At 38.6% G+C, this 14,448-nt stretch overlaps 1 protein-coding gene across 1 annotated transcript in view; it reads left to right on the plus strand.

The window, feature by feature from the left end:
• LOC121382808 (nucleoporin NUP188-like) overlaps positions 1-14,448 on the plus strand; it is a 137,070-nt gene that overhangs the window by 10,858 nt on the left and 111,764 nt on the right. Inside the window, exons 4-12 of the mRNA XM_041512428.1 lie at positions 412-496; positions 956-1,036; positions 1,883-2,020; positions 2,987-3,043; positions 8,955-9,023; positions 10,031-10,078; positions 11,438-11,524; positions 11,948-12,024; positions 14,097-14,211. Of these exons, the coding sequence (XP_041368362.1) occupies positions 412-496; positions 956-1,036; positions 1,883-2,020; positions 2,987-3,043; positions 8,955-9,023; positions 10,031-10,078; positions 11,438-11,524; positions 11,948-12,024; positions 14,097-14,211 (757 nt within the window). The remainder of the gene's footprint in view (positions 1-411; positions 497-955; positions 1,037-1,882; positions 2,021-2,986; positions 3,044-8,954; positions 9,024-10,030; positions 10,079-11,437; positions 11,525-11,947; positions 12,025-14,096; positions 14,212-14,448) is intronic.

Raw genomic sequence — 14,448 nt, forward strand, 5'->3', positions numbered from 1 at the left:
AGATCTCATTGGTGATTTTATAATTCCAATTTATTTTGAACTTCACTGGTAAATTTATAAATGTAATTTGTTTTAAACCTTTTTAATCCTAGATAATTTGACAATATTTTCTGCATACCCAGAGCTAGCCTTGTTTCAAGTCATTTGTTTTTCACCAAAATATTTTTTATTTAGATTATTATTGCAAGTATCTAATTATATGCAAAAATAGGTGAAATTTTGCATATTAAAGGAGACTCTGATATCAGCCATCATTTGTATGAATAAAATACTACATATCACACCAGAAAATAGTCTATAGGAGCAGCGATCTATAGTCAATCCAGGTGTAGTAAATACCATAGTAAGAAAACAACGTTACCTGTGGGAAAGACTATAGGCTTGTAATTAAAGTAAGTTTTCTAATTTCAGTAGTCCACTGGGCGAACTACTCAAGGAGGAGAAGAAGGTGTCTGGCTTGCAGTTGGAGTTCACCCTGAAACTGGGCATCTTCCTGGTGAGTGACACGAGTTAGCTCTGTGATAGCTGTAAACTAAATTTGACATTTGTAATGTCAGACTTTACCCAGGGATTTATCAGAGATTTTTCGCCATGGTCCCATGGTTGATGGGGTTGGGAAAATTAGTGCAATTTTGGTCATAATTGGGATTTAGTTTCGGGGCCAGTGAATTTCTGCATCCTTAATTTTAGAGAATATATATCCAATTCATTTACTTTGTAAAAATTATTTATCAGAATAGACATAATTACCAAAGTATTATCACCATATTGTCAGTTTATAGTGTGGAAATGGGTAATTTGTAAAATATCATAATGAGATAATACATGAATGAGTAACTTGTAAAGTTACTATAAACATTACAATTTAATTCACTTGCTACAACGTTATGTTTATATAATGAACTGTATGCATGAAAACTACCATCATTTCCCACATGTGTTTTCCTATTTTCAGAGCTTGGATGAGATACAGAGTTATGACCTGTTCTGTTCGTTCCTAGCTAATGAGTTCAGAGGATCAAAGAAAAACCTGCAGGTTATTATTTTACAGCTGTTTTCTGATGTTCATATTTGTGACTGTCTTGGGGAAAACCCAGCCTGAGTACTAAAAAAAAAAAAAAATTAGATTTAAGAAAATATTTCTCACCTGTGTGATGGTAAATGTACAAATGATTTTGTTCTGTTTTTAATAATAATAATAAGAAATAATATATCTTCCTTTGTCTTAGTGAAATTGATTTTACTAAGTCAATGACAGTCACTTTTTGCACCCAATGTATTGGCTTTGTACACACCAAATAAACATATCTTACCATACTTTCTCTTAAAGGGATGGGATGTAACCCAGTGGTAAATCGCTTGCCTGATGCGTGGTCGGTGTGGGATCGATCCCCATAGGTGGACCCATTGTGCTATTTCTCGTTCCAACCAGTTTACCACGACTGGGATATCAAAGGCTATGGTATGTACTATCCTATCTGTGGGATGGTACATATAAAAGATCCCTTGCTGCATTAGGAAAAATGTAGCGAGTTCCTCTGATGACTATGAGTCAGAATTACCAAAATGTTCAGGTATATTAGTAATGTTGAAACAAAACATTTTCAATGGCAATTTTGTATTAGAATTTCTCCAGCGTTCTTAAAACGGAAACTTTATGTACCCAGTTGATGGTTATTGTGAGGAGATGCAAAGTGACGTCAATGGAATACTGACATCATTCAAATTCCAGATTAGCTAAATTATTACAGTGCTTTGCCACATTACAATGAAAACTGGTTTACTTACTGTGACGCCTGTCAAAAGTCTATAATGAGCAGCCAGTGCCGTTTATATGTTTGTTTTTATTTTTCATGCTGTGATGTGTATTTGTTTGTTTCAGCAACTGTTGAGTGATGAGCGACACTCCCAAGCCCTGGTGGTGAAGATCCGAGACTACTACTTCACCGAGCGACTCTATCTGCTCAGATGTCTACGGCAGGTCCTCAGTTTCTGGCCCAACGCTCAACATCCATACAGGGTGAATATCACGTACCACTCTATTGCAGCAAGATGTAACCCAGTGGTAAAGAGTTTGCCTGATGTACGGTCGGTCTGGGATCGATCCCCGTTGGTTGACTCATGAAGGGGCAGGACGTAGCCCAGTGGTAAAGAGCTCACCTGATGTACGGTCGTCTGGGATCGATCCCCGTCGGTTGACTCATGAAGGGGTGGGACGTAGCCCAGTGGTCAAGAGCTCACCTGATACGTGGTCGGTCTAAGGGGCGGGACGTAGCCCAGTGGTAAAGAGCTCACTGATTGTCACGGTGGTATGGGATCAATCGGGTCGGTTGACTCATGAAGGGGTGGGACGTAGCCCAGTGGTCAAGAGCTCACCTGATACGTGGTCGGTCTGGGATCGATCCCCGTCGGTTGACTCATGAAGGGGCAGGACGTAGCCCAGTGGTAGAGCTCACCTGATGTACGGTCGGTCTGGGATCGATCCCCGTCGATGGGTTCATTGGGCTATTTCTCACTGTAGCCAGTGCACCACAACTGGTATACCAAAGGCTGTGGTATTTTTACTGTTGACATATCCAAAACCAATGAAGTGGCCAACACATTTGTTTTTTTGGTTTAAACAATATTTATTGTTGTTCTAAAACATTAGTGGTCTGTGTATTGGTCAACAGGCATCAGGTTGTATTAAGCCCATATTTGGTACTGGTTTTTGATCAAGGCCTATGACCTAAACGTTAAAGAAGACTTTGGACATTATTGTATATACATTGGATATTTTTAAAAATCATACACTAAATAGTTTGGTTATTTCCAAAGAGTTAATGTTTCCTTTTTTATTAAGTTGTATTTAATGTATGTGAACTTCGTATACTATATTATTCAATATGTTGAACATTCTTTCTTTCTTTCTTTCTTTCTTTAAATTTAAATTTTATTTTTGGTATTGCTTTGTGAATTTCTAAGACTATTTATTTTGTACTTGCAGGATGTGTATGCTACATTCCTAAATGATTTATTAGGAGAGACAAAACTCATTGAAAAGGTTGGTATAATAATATTGTATGCTGGAATTTAATTGTGTTGGAGATGATTCTTATTTTGTTGACATTACCACTAAAGCTGTATCCTAACCAGATGCGAGCGATTATTTTAGAAATCATTGATTTCAGTTGTTGCATCCTAACTGGCCGTGTGCAGCATGACAGATTTATTTGTCGCATCATGCGCATGCCGTTCGGATACAGCAGTTGAAACCAATGGTTTCTAAACAAATTGCTTGCATTGTACGCGTCCGGTTAGGATACAGATTTATTTGTTTTTTCATCTATTTATTAATTACCTGCCCTTGTTTGACACCCAATTAGTAGTATATCAATGTATTAAGTAACTATTTGTTTGGTTTGGTTTCTGAATAACACAAAATATCTTCTATATGCAGTTTAAAAACTATGTGATAAAACAATAGATTTGAAGCATTTGTTGAATGTTTAAGATAATTAAATATCAGATGGATATATTACAAAATAATGTTACTGCGAGTTCATAGAAAACCGTTGGATATCATCAACCATTTTTACATTCATTCAGAGCGCAAAATAATCAGACAGAAAATGTTTCTTCAGTTCTGTAAGCATTTTGTGGAAAATAAGAGTTCCACAATAGCTTTGATGTTTAACAAGACTTGATAGTTTTCTGTCGGTGTATTACTTCTTGTGAGAAAGTGTCTGTTAAAGGGACAGTCCTGAGTGTCTTTCTGTCTAACAGAACCTTTTTGATGACTACAATCACATATCAAGTTCTTGTTTCGAATATCAGTGTCTGTATAAACAAGTTGTTTATTGTTATCCTAATGTTTGTAGTAGCCCAAACCAAATTTTACATTTCTATCTAATGTGGAACAAAAATACCCAAAACAACATATGAAGTAAAATGAATAATGACGGTAACAAACATTAGCATACGACTGCAAACACATTATACATACAGAAACCGGTAATCTCTGAACAAGAAAACATTTTCAATATGTAATTTTAGTTGACAAAAAGACTGTTAGTTGGAAACTGGCCACGGTGGTGCAGTGGTTAAACCATCGGACTACAGGCTGGTAGGTACAGGGTTCGCAGCCCGGTACCGGCTCCAACCCAGAGCGAGTTCTTAAGGGCTCAATGGGTAGGTGTAACACCACTACACGTCTTCTCTCTCACTAATCACTAACCAACTAACAACTAACCCATTGTCCTGGACAGCTGAAGTGTGTGCCCAAGATAGCGTGCTTAAACCTTAATTGTATATAAGCACGAAAATAAGTTGAAGTAAGTTAGTTGGAAATACTTTACGTTGAGTTCAAACTGAGTTCAGGCCCTTTAATGCTTGCTTGAGGTGCTTGCGTTGCAGGATCAAACCACCTCGGTGGATCTATTCAACTGATTGGGTTTTTTCTCGTTCCAACCAGTGCACCACAACTGGTCAACGGTCGAGGTATGTGCTTTTCTGTCTGTGGGAAAGATCCCTATGCGTTAGAAGTGGATATAAAAGATCCCATGCTGCATTAGGAAAACATGTAGTAGTCCTGACCCTGCAATGGAGTGCCGTATACACTTTCTTAGGCATAGACTTTGACACATGATTTGAATATGGGCTGCCCCAGGCATAAAAAATCTAGGTGGAATTTTTCAAAATGGCCGCCATCAGGCCAGTGCCGAAACAGAAATGTATTTAACTTTTGACCAGAATATAGTAGATGGATGATTTTGATGTCTATGTTTGGGGTTTTGTGTATTCCCGACACATTGGTGATGTCATGAAACATCTTAGATGTTGCTTAGTTACCAAAATCCAAGATCACCGCTGCCCAAAGTCTGTCAAACATGAAAACGTGTATAATGTGTGACACAAATATAGTAGAATGATGATTTTAGTGGTTTTTATGGGGTTTTCAGGTATTCCCGACGCAGTGGTGCCTTCAAGAAACATTTTAGATGTTGCTTAGTTACCGAATTCCAAGATGACTGCCATCCACAATCCGTTAAAAAATAAAAACGTTTATAACTTTTGACAGAAATCTAATATAATGATGATTTTGGTGTCTTTTGTGGTCAATAATGGTATGAATATTGTATAGCTATGATTTCAAGCACTAAGAATGAAAAGATAGTGTACTAAGAATAATGACAATAATAATAATACTAATACGTTTATTGATAAAATTCACACAGGTACATTACAAAAGAAAGAAAAAAATGGCCTGATTTATAAATCCAATTTATAAATCCAATTAACACTGATCACTTAACAACCCCATTGCTAATAAGGCAAACTTAAATTCTTACTTATTTACTGTTTTCTTTGCATACTAAATTAAATCATTAACATATGAAGAAATTAAAACATTAGTAGTAAGTTATAATCATGTCCTATCGCGACATTGGATGAACAGTCCACATTTATTGCGGTGACATATCTTTAATACCCAAGAAGTCACTGACCTGTTAGGCACTCTACTTATTTTGACACACTGATTTTCATTCCTTGTGACAAAAGATCATGCAGTTTTGCACTGCCTTTTTGCATGGACAGTGCTTCTTGTCACACTTTCCCATGCATTTACAAATGACAAGCTTCCCGTGGGGTAGTGAATTTAGACACTTTGCAGGCAGCAGGATGTCATTATCAATCACCCATCCATAATTCCTTGAGTCTAAAGTTGAGTGGGGGTCATCGAGAAGGCACAGGGCCTTACGCACAACAAAAAAAGCTCTCTGGATATGGCCACGAATGACACTTGATGTGGGGGATACGGCTTCCAGTGGCTTCAGCGTCGTAGCTCGGATATGGCACTCCACTCGAAGCTGGTTGAAGGTTCGAGATTCTGGCTTGGACTTTGCACCAACCCACACATGAACGAATACTCCTCAGCCTTCTGCGCAAACTCTTTGGTTAATTGATTTGACTCAGCAAAATTGGCTAGGAACTTCTGTGGATCACATAAGAGAGATGTGTGTTCTGTGCCAATCTTACTGAGTGCATCATCGCCAGTAAGGACATGTGCCTTCACTATAACCCTGCACAGTCCCTCTCTCAACTTATCTGTGAGGACATGCAGTGGTATATGACGCCTATTCTCACTGGAGCCAAACTCTTCCCACAACTCTTGAAGACCCATCAATTGCAACTGAGGGATAAAGCGAAGTAGACACACTATTGTGTTGGTGTCATTGGATATTACGAGCAGCCGACCACACCCACGATCCACCTCCCATGCACAGTGAACAACTAGGCATTCGTCAGCTTCTTCCACATGACATGTCAGAGCTTCGACAGATTCTGAGGTTTCGGCAGATGGTGGGGATGACGATCTGCCTGCAAGCAGCAACTGTGCTGGCACAACTTTCTCATCTGTGATGAATCCGCTGAGAACGACAGTCAGTTTGACCAGCTCATGAGTTGATGCCAGCTGGCGGGCAAGTTCCTGCAACTTAGTTTTGTTGGTCGACAATGTCCAGAACTTGTCAAGCTGCTGTGGTATGGGGATATCTGCAATGATCTCAGTAAGATCAACAGAACCCACTCTGCCAGAACGACGGAGCCTTTCACCAGCTTTAATGGAGGACTCCGGGTAGTTGTCAAATACAATGTGGAGGCTGGTACTGGAACAAATTGAACGGGCTTCAGATAGAACACAGCTAATTGCGCGATCGAATGTTCCAAAAAATGCTAACTTTGGAAATGACCTAATTTTAGACATGAAGTCTAAGATAACGGAAAGGTTTCCCCTAGGAAAATGCATTTCATCATCCGTTAAATACTTCTCCAAATCGGCAATCAGTGTGCTCTTGTCGGGTTTGGAGGGGAGGTCACCTTCAAATATGGTAGAAATGGGGATGATATCATGGACATGTATAGATTCAAGTGCCATGCCCCGCTCTTTCATGATCTCAATGTCACGCTGAGCTGCTGCTATCAGCTTGGGTGACACAGTTACAGGAGCTGTAGTTGTTGCCTCTAGGACCTTTGTTGATTCTAGATAAAATGAGCCGTAGCGAAGATAATTTAGACAGTCGCTCTCCCTGAAGTTCGGAAGAGATTTTTCTACGGAGGCCATATGTAGAGGGAAGTTTCCTTCTCTATCTGATGAAACGGCATGCTTAATGATGCTAGCTATGTGTTGAAATACTTGCAAGTACTGGCACATCTCGGACTTGGCACAGCACTCCTTGAGAATGTACTCAAATTTGTCCTGAAGCTCTGAGGCTTGATGGACAAGTTCTGCAAATGTTTCTATCGACCTCTTCTTTTCGCAGAGAGCCCTGTGCACCTCGGTCGCACATGTTATTATGTTATCATTTACTTTGCTACCACTCTGACCCAACCACTGCCAGAACACCTCCCACGTCAACAAGCTGATCAGGTCTGAAACCATCATTATCCCATGGAAGGAACGAACATAATGGCTGCCTTCCAAAACTGAGTTTAAGATCAGTTTACCATACGCTTCCGTCTTAGTGAGCGCATCCTCAATATCGGAACCTTGCAGATACTGCCTAGCACACTTCAGCAGGATCACCCAGTGAAACATCCCCATCATGCCATGCACGTCAGAGAATTCATTCGGCTCAGCCATCATGATGTCAGCCACAGTATGAAACACACCCTCATCACAAAATACAGCTGTGAGGGACTGAGATGGGGTAAGTTGCCGACGGACACTCTGGAAGTTTTGAAGACCCTTGCGCATAGTCAGTCACAGGGGAAGGGATCACAGGCATAAACCCCACTCGCATCAAGGTCTACTGCTGCAGTAGATAAAAGAGCGTGTGAACCACCCCATGTAGGCAGAGTACCACAAGTAGCATCAACCTTTGGTAGACCACACCTGATAAAGGATATAAGAAACTCGCGCTTATCTGCTTCACGGAGGGCAGACATACAATCAAGATTAGAATTGATGCTTGTTTCCTCTATAACTTTGAATTTAGGGGGAAGGCTTGGTTTGATCGAGGGTTTGGGGTGACGGGGAACTTCTTGGCATGGTAATTTCACAGGCAAGCATGCGCTGCTCTTCTGTAAGTTCCCATGATTTGGCAGTTTTTTGGGTGGCGGTCATATTGAATTTGAATGCATAAGCAATGCCAAACGTTGTTTGTGACAGCTCCTGCAGCTCGAGCATACCTGAAAACTTCATAAAAGACACCAAAATCATCATCATATTATATTTCTGTCAAAAGTTATAAAGGTTTTTATTTTTTGACAGATTTTGGGTGGCGGCCATCTTGGAATTTGGTAACTAAGCAACATCTAAAATGTTTCCTGAAGACACCACTGTGTCGGGCATACCTGAAAACCCCATAAAAACCACCAAAATCATCATTCTACTATATTTGTGTCAAACGTTATACACGTTTTCATGTTTGACGGACTTTGGGCAGCAGCCATCTTGGATTTCGGTAACTAACCAACGTCTAAAATGTTTCGTGACGTCACCAACGTGTCGGGCATACACGAAAACCCAATAATAGACATCAAAATCATCCATCTACTACGTTCTGGTCACAAGTTAAATACATTTCTGTTTCGGCACTGGCCTGATGGCAGCCATTTTGGAAAATTGCGATTTCCGGTGTTCGCTACAAATTTCGGAATTCCACCTAGTAGATTTTTTATGCCTGGGGTAGCCCATACTCAAATCAAGTGTCAAAGTCTATGCCTAAGAAAGTGTATACGGCACGCCATTGCAGGGCCTGGACTACAGCGGGTTTCCTCTGATGTTTACATGTCAGAATAACCAATAGCTGATGATTAATTTATTAATGTGCTCATTAAACAAAACAAACTAACTTATTCTGGAACAGTGTAATGAATGTCAGCAATGTATTGGATGTGAACAGTGTAATGGATGTCAGCAGTGTAATGGATGTGAACATTGTAATGGATGTGATGTGTTTGGTTGTTTTTAGCTCCATGAGCAGTTTGACATGTGCTGCAAGGAACAAGTTCCCTCATGGGAATCCCATGGACCCTTCATGGTAAGTACCACACACCAAATACTACCTAAGTGGTCGGTTTGAGACCCTATATACTACAATGAGTTTTAACAAACGAAAACGAGTTGGATATTGTTTTAAGCAATAAGTTTTAACATAAATGGTATCTGAAAGGTATGAGTGTAGAATTCTATTTGTTTTACATCCCCAACTATAACATATTTTATAGTGCTTGCAAGGTTAACTTGTACATAAGAAAGCAGTCAGTTTCGATACTGTTAATTTCATTGGATTGTATGACTGGCATTGTTGGTGATCACCATGGAGCAGTCAGTCAGATGTCTTTAAATGTCTTTTAAACCAATCTCTCCACGTGTAATATGAAAAACCACTGTTCTCTCCTGTAAGAAAACCGTTTCATTCATTTTTTCTTTTGCCATCTAACTTAATGTGTAGTAAATATTAAATTGTACATTAATTTATGTTTTGTGCATATCATTCATCATTGAACACTTAATAAAGTTTACTCTTGTTCAGTTTGTCCGAGATGGTTACTACTTACTCTTGTTCCAATCACAAGCCTCATTAAGAAGGCAGTCTATCATATAGATATTAAATGAAAACGTGTGCAGTACTTCATTTGTAATGGCAGCATTTTACTGTTTTTGGAGTTTTTTGTCACCACAATATACATATTAGCTTGGCCATAGTAATTATGCATTGTACAGGGCTTCTAGATTATGGTAGCCCCACTCCCATGGCTAGTGATATTCAGTGTTGGGCTAGTAACTAACTACTATCACCATGCCCGACGGCTAGTGAACTATGTAAATATGAATATCCTGCCTCTTCTTCCCACCCTCAATGTAAGAGTTTTTAAGCTCTTTAGGTAACATTATTACTATTAGTAACATTATTAAATTTACTTAAAGTAGGTCTAGTTAATTTTCTATCTTGGCTAGTAAAGCTCTAAAATCACTGATCCCATACCTAGTGGATTTTTATAAAAATTCTAGCAGCCCTGATTGTATCAATATTGGTCTTTTCAGAATGAACAGCAGGCGCAGGTTTGGCTTCACCAGAACCTTAAAGAACAGGTATGGTTTTAAACACACACTTCAGATGAGTTGTAAGTATGGTGCTTTAGATAGGAAGAGCATGTTTGTTTAGCAACACGTCATAAACTATGGCTGTTTGGTGTCTTTAGATACGGTTATTTTGGCCTATGTTTGCTATAGAAAGGGAGGAAACCTGCTGCCACTAACCAGAGCAGTCCTGATAAAAAACCAGCAAGGGAATTTTTACATGCACACTCCTATAGTCAGGACAGTACGTACCTTGGCTTTGATGTGGGGCACTGGTTGGTAGAGAAGAGAAATGTCCATTTAAGGAGACCGTTATTACACTGAGCTATACCCTGTCTCATACTGTGCTTCACGCATTGATTACGTATCTCATTCATTTAGTCATTTCAACTTATTTTCGTGCTTATATCCAGTTCAAGCACGCTGTCCTGTATAAATACCTCAGCTATCTGGGCTGTCTATCCAGGTCAGTGGGTTAGTTGCAGTCCACCGGTAAAATACATCTAGAAATCAACTTATCCACCAATATGTTTACTTGTCCAAATAAATAGTTTGTTTTATAAAGTACAAGGACAATGTTTTTCATTGCTCAAAATTAAACTTCATTGAGTTTTTTTACTTGTCCACTGGACAAACACCAAGGTATATTTTGTTAGCCTGAACAGATTTTCACTTGTCAGGACAAACGGACAAGTGCTTATTTCGAATATTGAGTTTTTAGTGAAAGACGAGAGGGTGTAGTGGTCTTACACCTACTCACTGAGTCATTAAAGTTGGTACCGGGCTGTGAACCCAGTACCTACAAGCCTTATGTCTGATGGCTCATTGCAGGTAGAGTTGTCTCGTTTCAGTGTGAGCTGCTGTTCAGACATTGATTACTCACATAGAGTTGTCTTGTTTCAGTGTGAGCTGCTGTTCAGACATTGATTACTCACATAGTGTTGTCTCGTTTCAGTGTGAGCTGCTGTTCAGACATTGATTACTCACATAGAGTTGTCTCGTTTCAGTGTGAGCTGCTGTTCAGACATTGATTACTCACATAGTGTTTTCTCGTTTCAGTGTGAGCTGCTGTTCAGACATTGATTACTCACATAGTGTTGTCTCGTTTCAGTGTGAGCTGCTGTTCAGACATTGATTACTCACATAGAGTTGTCTCGTTTCAGTCTGAGCTGATGTTCAGACATTGATTACTCACATAGAGTTGTCTCGTTTCAGTCTGAGCTGCTGTTCAGACATTGATTACTCACATAGAGTTGTCTCGTTTCAGTGTGAGCTGATGTTCAGACATTGATTACTCACATAGAGTTGTCTCGTTTCAGTGTGAGCTTCTGTTCAGACATTGATTACTCACATAGACTTGTCTCGTTTCAGTGTGAGCTGCTGGAACTGATGATGATGTACTACAAAGATTTTACCACAGACGTCCGGGGATTCATCCAACTCATGGAGAAATTTACTGTACGTCATCTTTTTTTTGAAAACCTCTCTTTAGTTATTTCGGGAAAGTGAACAGTATGGGCATGAGTTATTATATGTTAATATATATATATATATTACTGGTGTAAATATAGTCAGTATATCTAGGGTTTGTGTGAAAACAGAAACTACCTTTTTTTTTCTTTTTTTTAATCACAAATGTTTTGAGGACTTAATACACTAGGCATATCAGTTTTAGCAAGTGACGAAAACGTCATATAAGACGTTTGATTTCTCTTTTGCATGACAAATATTACACTTCTGATCATTCATAATTAGTTCCATTTATTTTAAGCATTTAAGAACAGAACTTGTATTTAAAAATCATTGTCATCATTTTATAAGTCTTACACCTTTTAACCTGAAATGTTGTTCGTTTGTAACTCCAAGTATTTGTTCTTGTAGAAACACGGGTTTGGTTGGCGACAGAATTACAAACATCTGTTAAGTAAGGCTGATGAAAAACTGGTGAAACACATTGGGTAAGAAGATATAGCATTTGTCTGCTTATGTTTCTAAATACAGAATATATGGCTATTTTCTCAGTATTTATTGAAGTAAAAACATTCTATTAATATTGAACCTTTATAGAAGATAAGTTATTATACTCAGATAGTTTCAGTTTTACATACATAACGTTCCAAGAGCCGATGATATAGAGCCTAATTTGCAAAGTCTGTTTATGTCTTACACATGTGTAACTATTAACATTTATAATGATTAAACACCTGCGTGTAAGAAAAACAGACTTCGGACCATATTGTCTAAAATGTTGCAATTAAAATGCATGTATTGAATGCACAATAAAAATCTGTGTTGTCTTTTCTAATCCGATGGTTATTATATACGGTAACTGTTGCAATACTTGTTTTTGAGGGTGCAGGCGTGCTCAATATCGCTTGTGAGTTAGTCAGAGGGGTGTAGTGAGAACCACTGGGCCCCTCATTTGAATATATTATAGTTTGTAATTACGTCAGAGGGGTGTAGTGAGAACCACTGGGCCCCTCATTTGAATATATTATAGTTTGTAATTACGTCAGAGGGGTGTAGTGAGGGACCACTGGGCCCCTCATTTGAATATATTATAGTTTGTAATTACGTCAGAGGGGTGTGGTGAGAACCGCTGGGACCCCTCATTTGAATATATTATAGTTTGTAATTACGTCAGAGGGGTGTAGTGAGAACCACGACCCCTCATTTGAATATATTATAGTTTGTAATTACGTCAGAGGGGTGTAGTGAGAACCACTGGGCCCCTCATTTGAATATATTATAGTTTGTAATTACGTCAGAGGGGTGTAGTGAGAACCACTGGGCCCCTCATTTGAATAGATTATAGTTTGTAATTACGTCTGAGAGGTGTGGTGAGAACCACTGGGCCCCTCATTTGAATATATTATCAGTGTTCGAGATTAACAGTATCCCGGTATCCCGGGGATACCAGAATGTAATTTTGGATACCAGACTTCAATAACCCAGTATCCCACTGGGATACCATATAATGTTTTGTTTTTTAATCCTGCATTTTTATTTTTCGCTGAAACAGTGAAAGTCATCATTTACTGGTGAAGTTAAGTAGCGATATTTTCAAGCTCGCACGCAGTCTAATGCTACACTGGAGCAATAGCAACATAGCAATAGACTGGGAACGAGAACAATGTCGTCCAAGTTTGTTATGATGTAATATATGAATTTCATTTAAGTGGGATACTAAATTCTCAGGTGGGATACCAGATTTTGAAATGTTAGTATCCAACTGGGATACTGCCCAACATTTTTAATCTCAAACACTGTATTATAGTTTGTAATTTTTATAGAATAGTCGATGAATGATAAAAGGATAATCAATAGTGAAGAGATTTTGGACTGAATGCAACCTAACATACATACGATACAGATATAAGAAGCTATTTCTGCAGGTTTTACTACTTGGCCCAGTCATTTACCTGCAAGAAAAAGGACTTTAATAGTTTATTAGTCCCCTACCAGAGGGGACTATAGGTTTCATTTCTGTGTGTCTATCTGTCTGTCCGTCCATCTATCCAACATACATATTTCCGGATGTTTTTTTTTAGAATGCCTTGAGATATTGAGCTGAAATTTTGTGTATAGCTTTATCATGTACTGTTACAGATCAAGTTTGACTTTCACAATGATTTACCCACTTTTCACAGAGGTATGGTACTTGCATTTAGGAGATACAAAAAATTGTTACGCCTGCACTGGCACTCGCCAAATTTGCCAATTGTACATTTTGAAAGCAGTTGACAAATTTTATTTTAGTTTGGCGAAATAATTTCATGTAATATTTGACATTTTTTAGAAAATAACTGTTGAATTTTTAAAGTTTAATAGACAATTTGGTGAATTATTTTACTCACCCAGTGTGCGGTGCCTTGCAGTCTTTCCCTGCTCATGCCGGTGTGTTTGAGAAGTGCATTTTCCCCTCAGTTGTTTCTTCAGCCGTGTTTTCAGAAAACGAATGCCTGTCCTTTATAACGTGATTGAAGCATACAGACGTGGAGGTAATATTGATTGCTTATTGGTCTTTTAGGTTTGTCGAACTTCTTATTCTACTGGATGTCCTTGACATTGCCACAGCGTTCCGGTGTAAAGAGCGTGATGACTTCACGGACCACATGATCCTGGCTAACAAACAGTCCTTCCAGGTAGGAGAGTCTTCAATGATCCATATTCTTTTCACAACACATCTAGAGCCTCCATAAAAGTTTTGTTTGAATTTAGACATCCCACCCAAATTTTTAAAGATTCTTTGTTTGTGTTTTTCTTTGTAAATATGGTTTTACTTGTTTTCAGTTTGGTTTGAAATGTTATTTATGCTAAATGCTGTGTTTTTAATAACATTTATTAAGGTGTCGTTCAGTACTTTTTGAAAATACGAGAAC

This window comes from Gigantopelta aegis, chromosome 10, assembly GCF_016097555.1.
Source record: "Gigantopelta aegis isolate Gae_Host chromosome 10, Gae_host_genome, whole genome shotgun sequence".
NCBI lineage: Eukaryota > Metazoa > Mollusca > Gastropoda > Neomphalida > Peltospiridae > Gigantopelta > Gigantopelta aegis.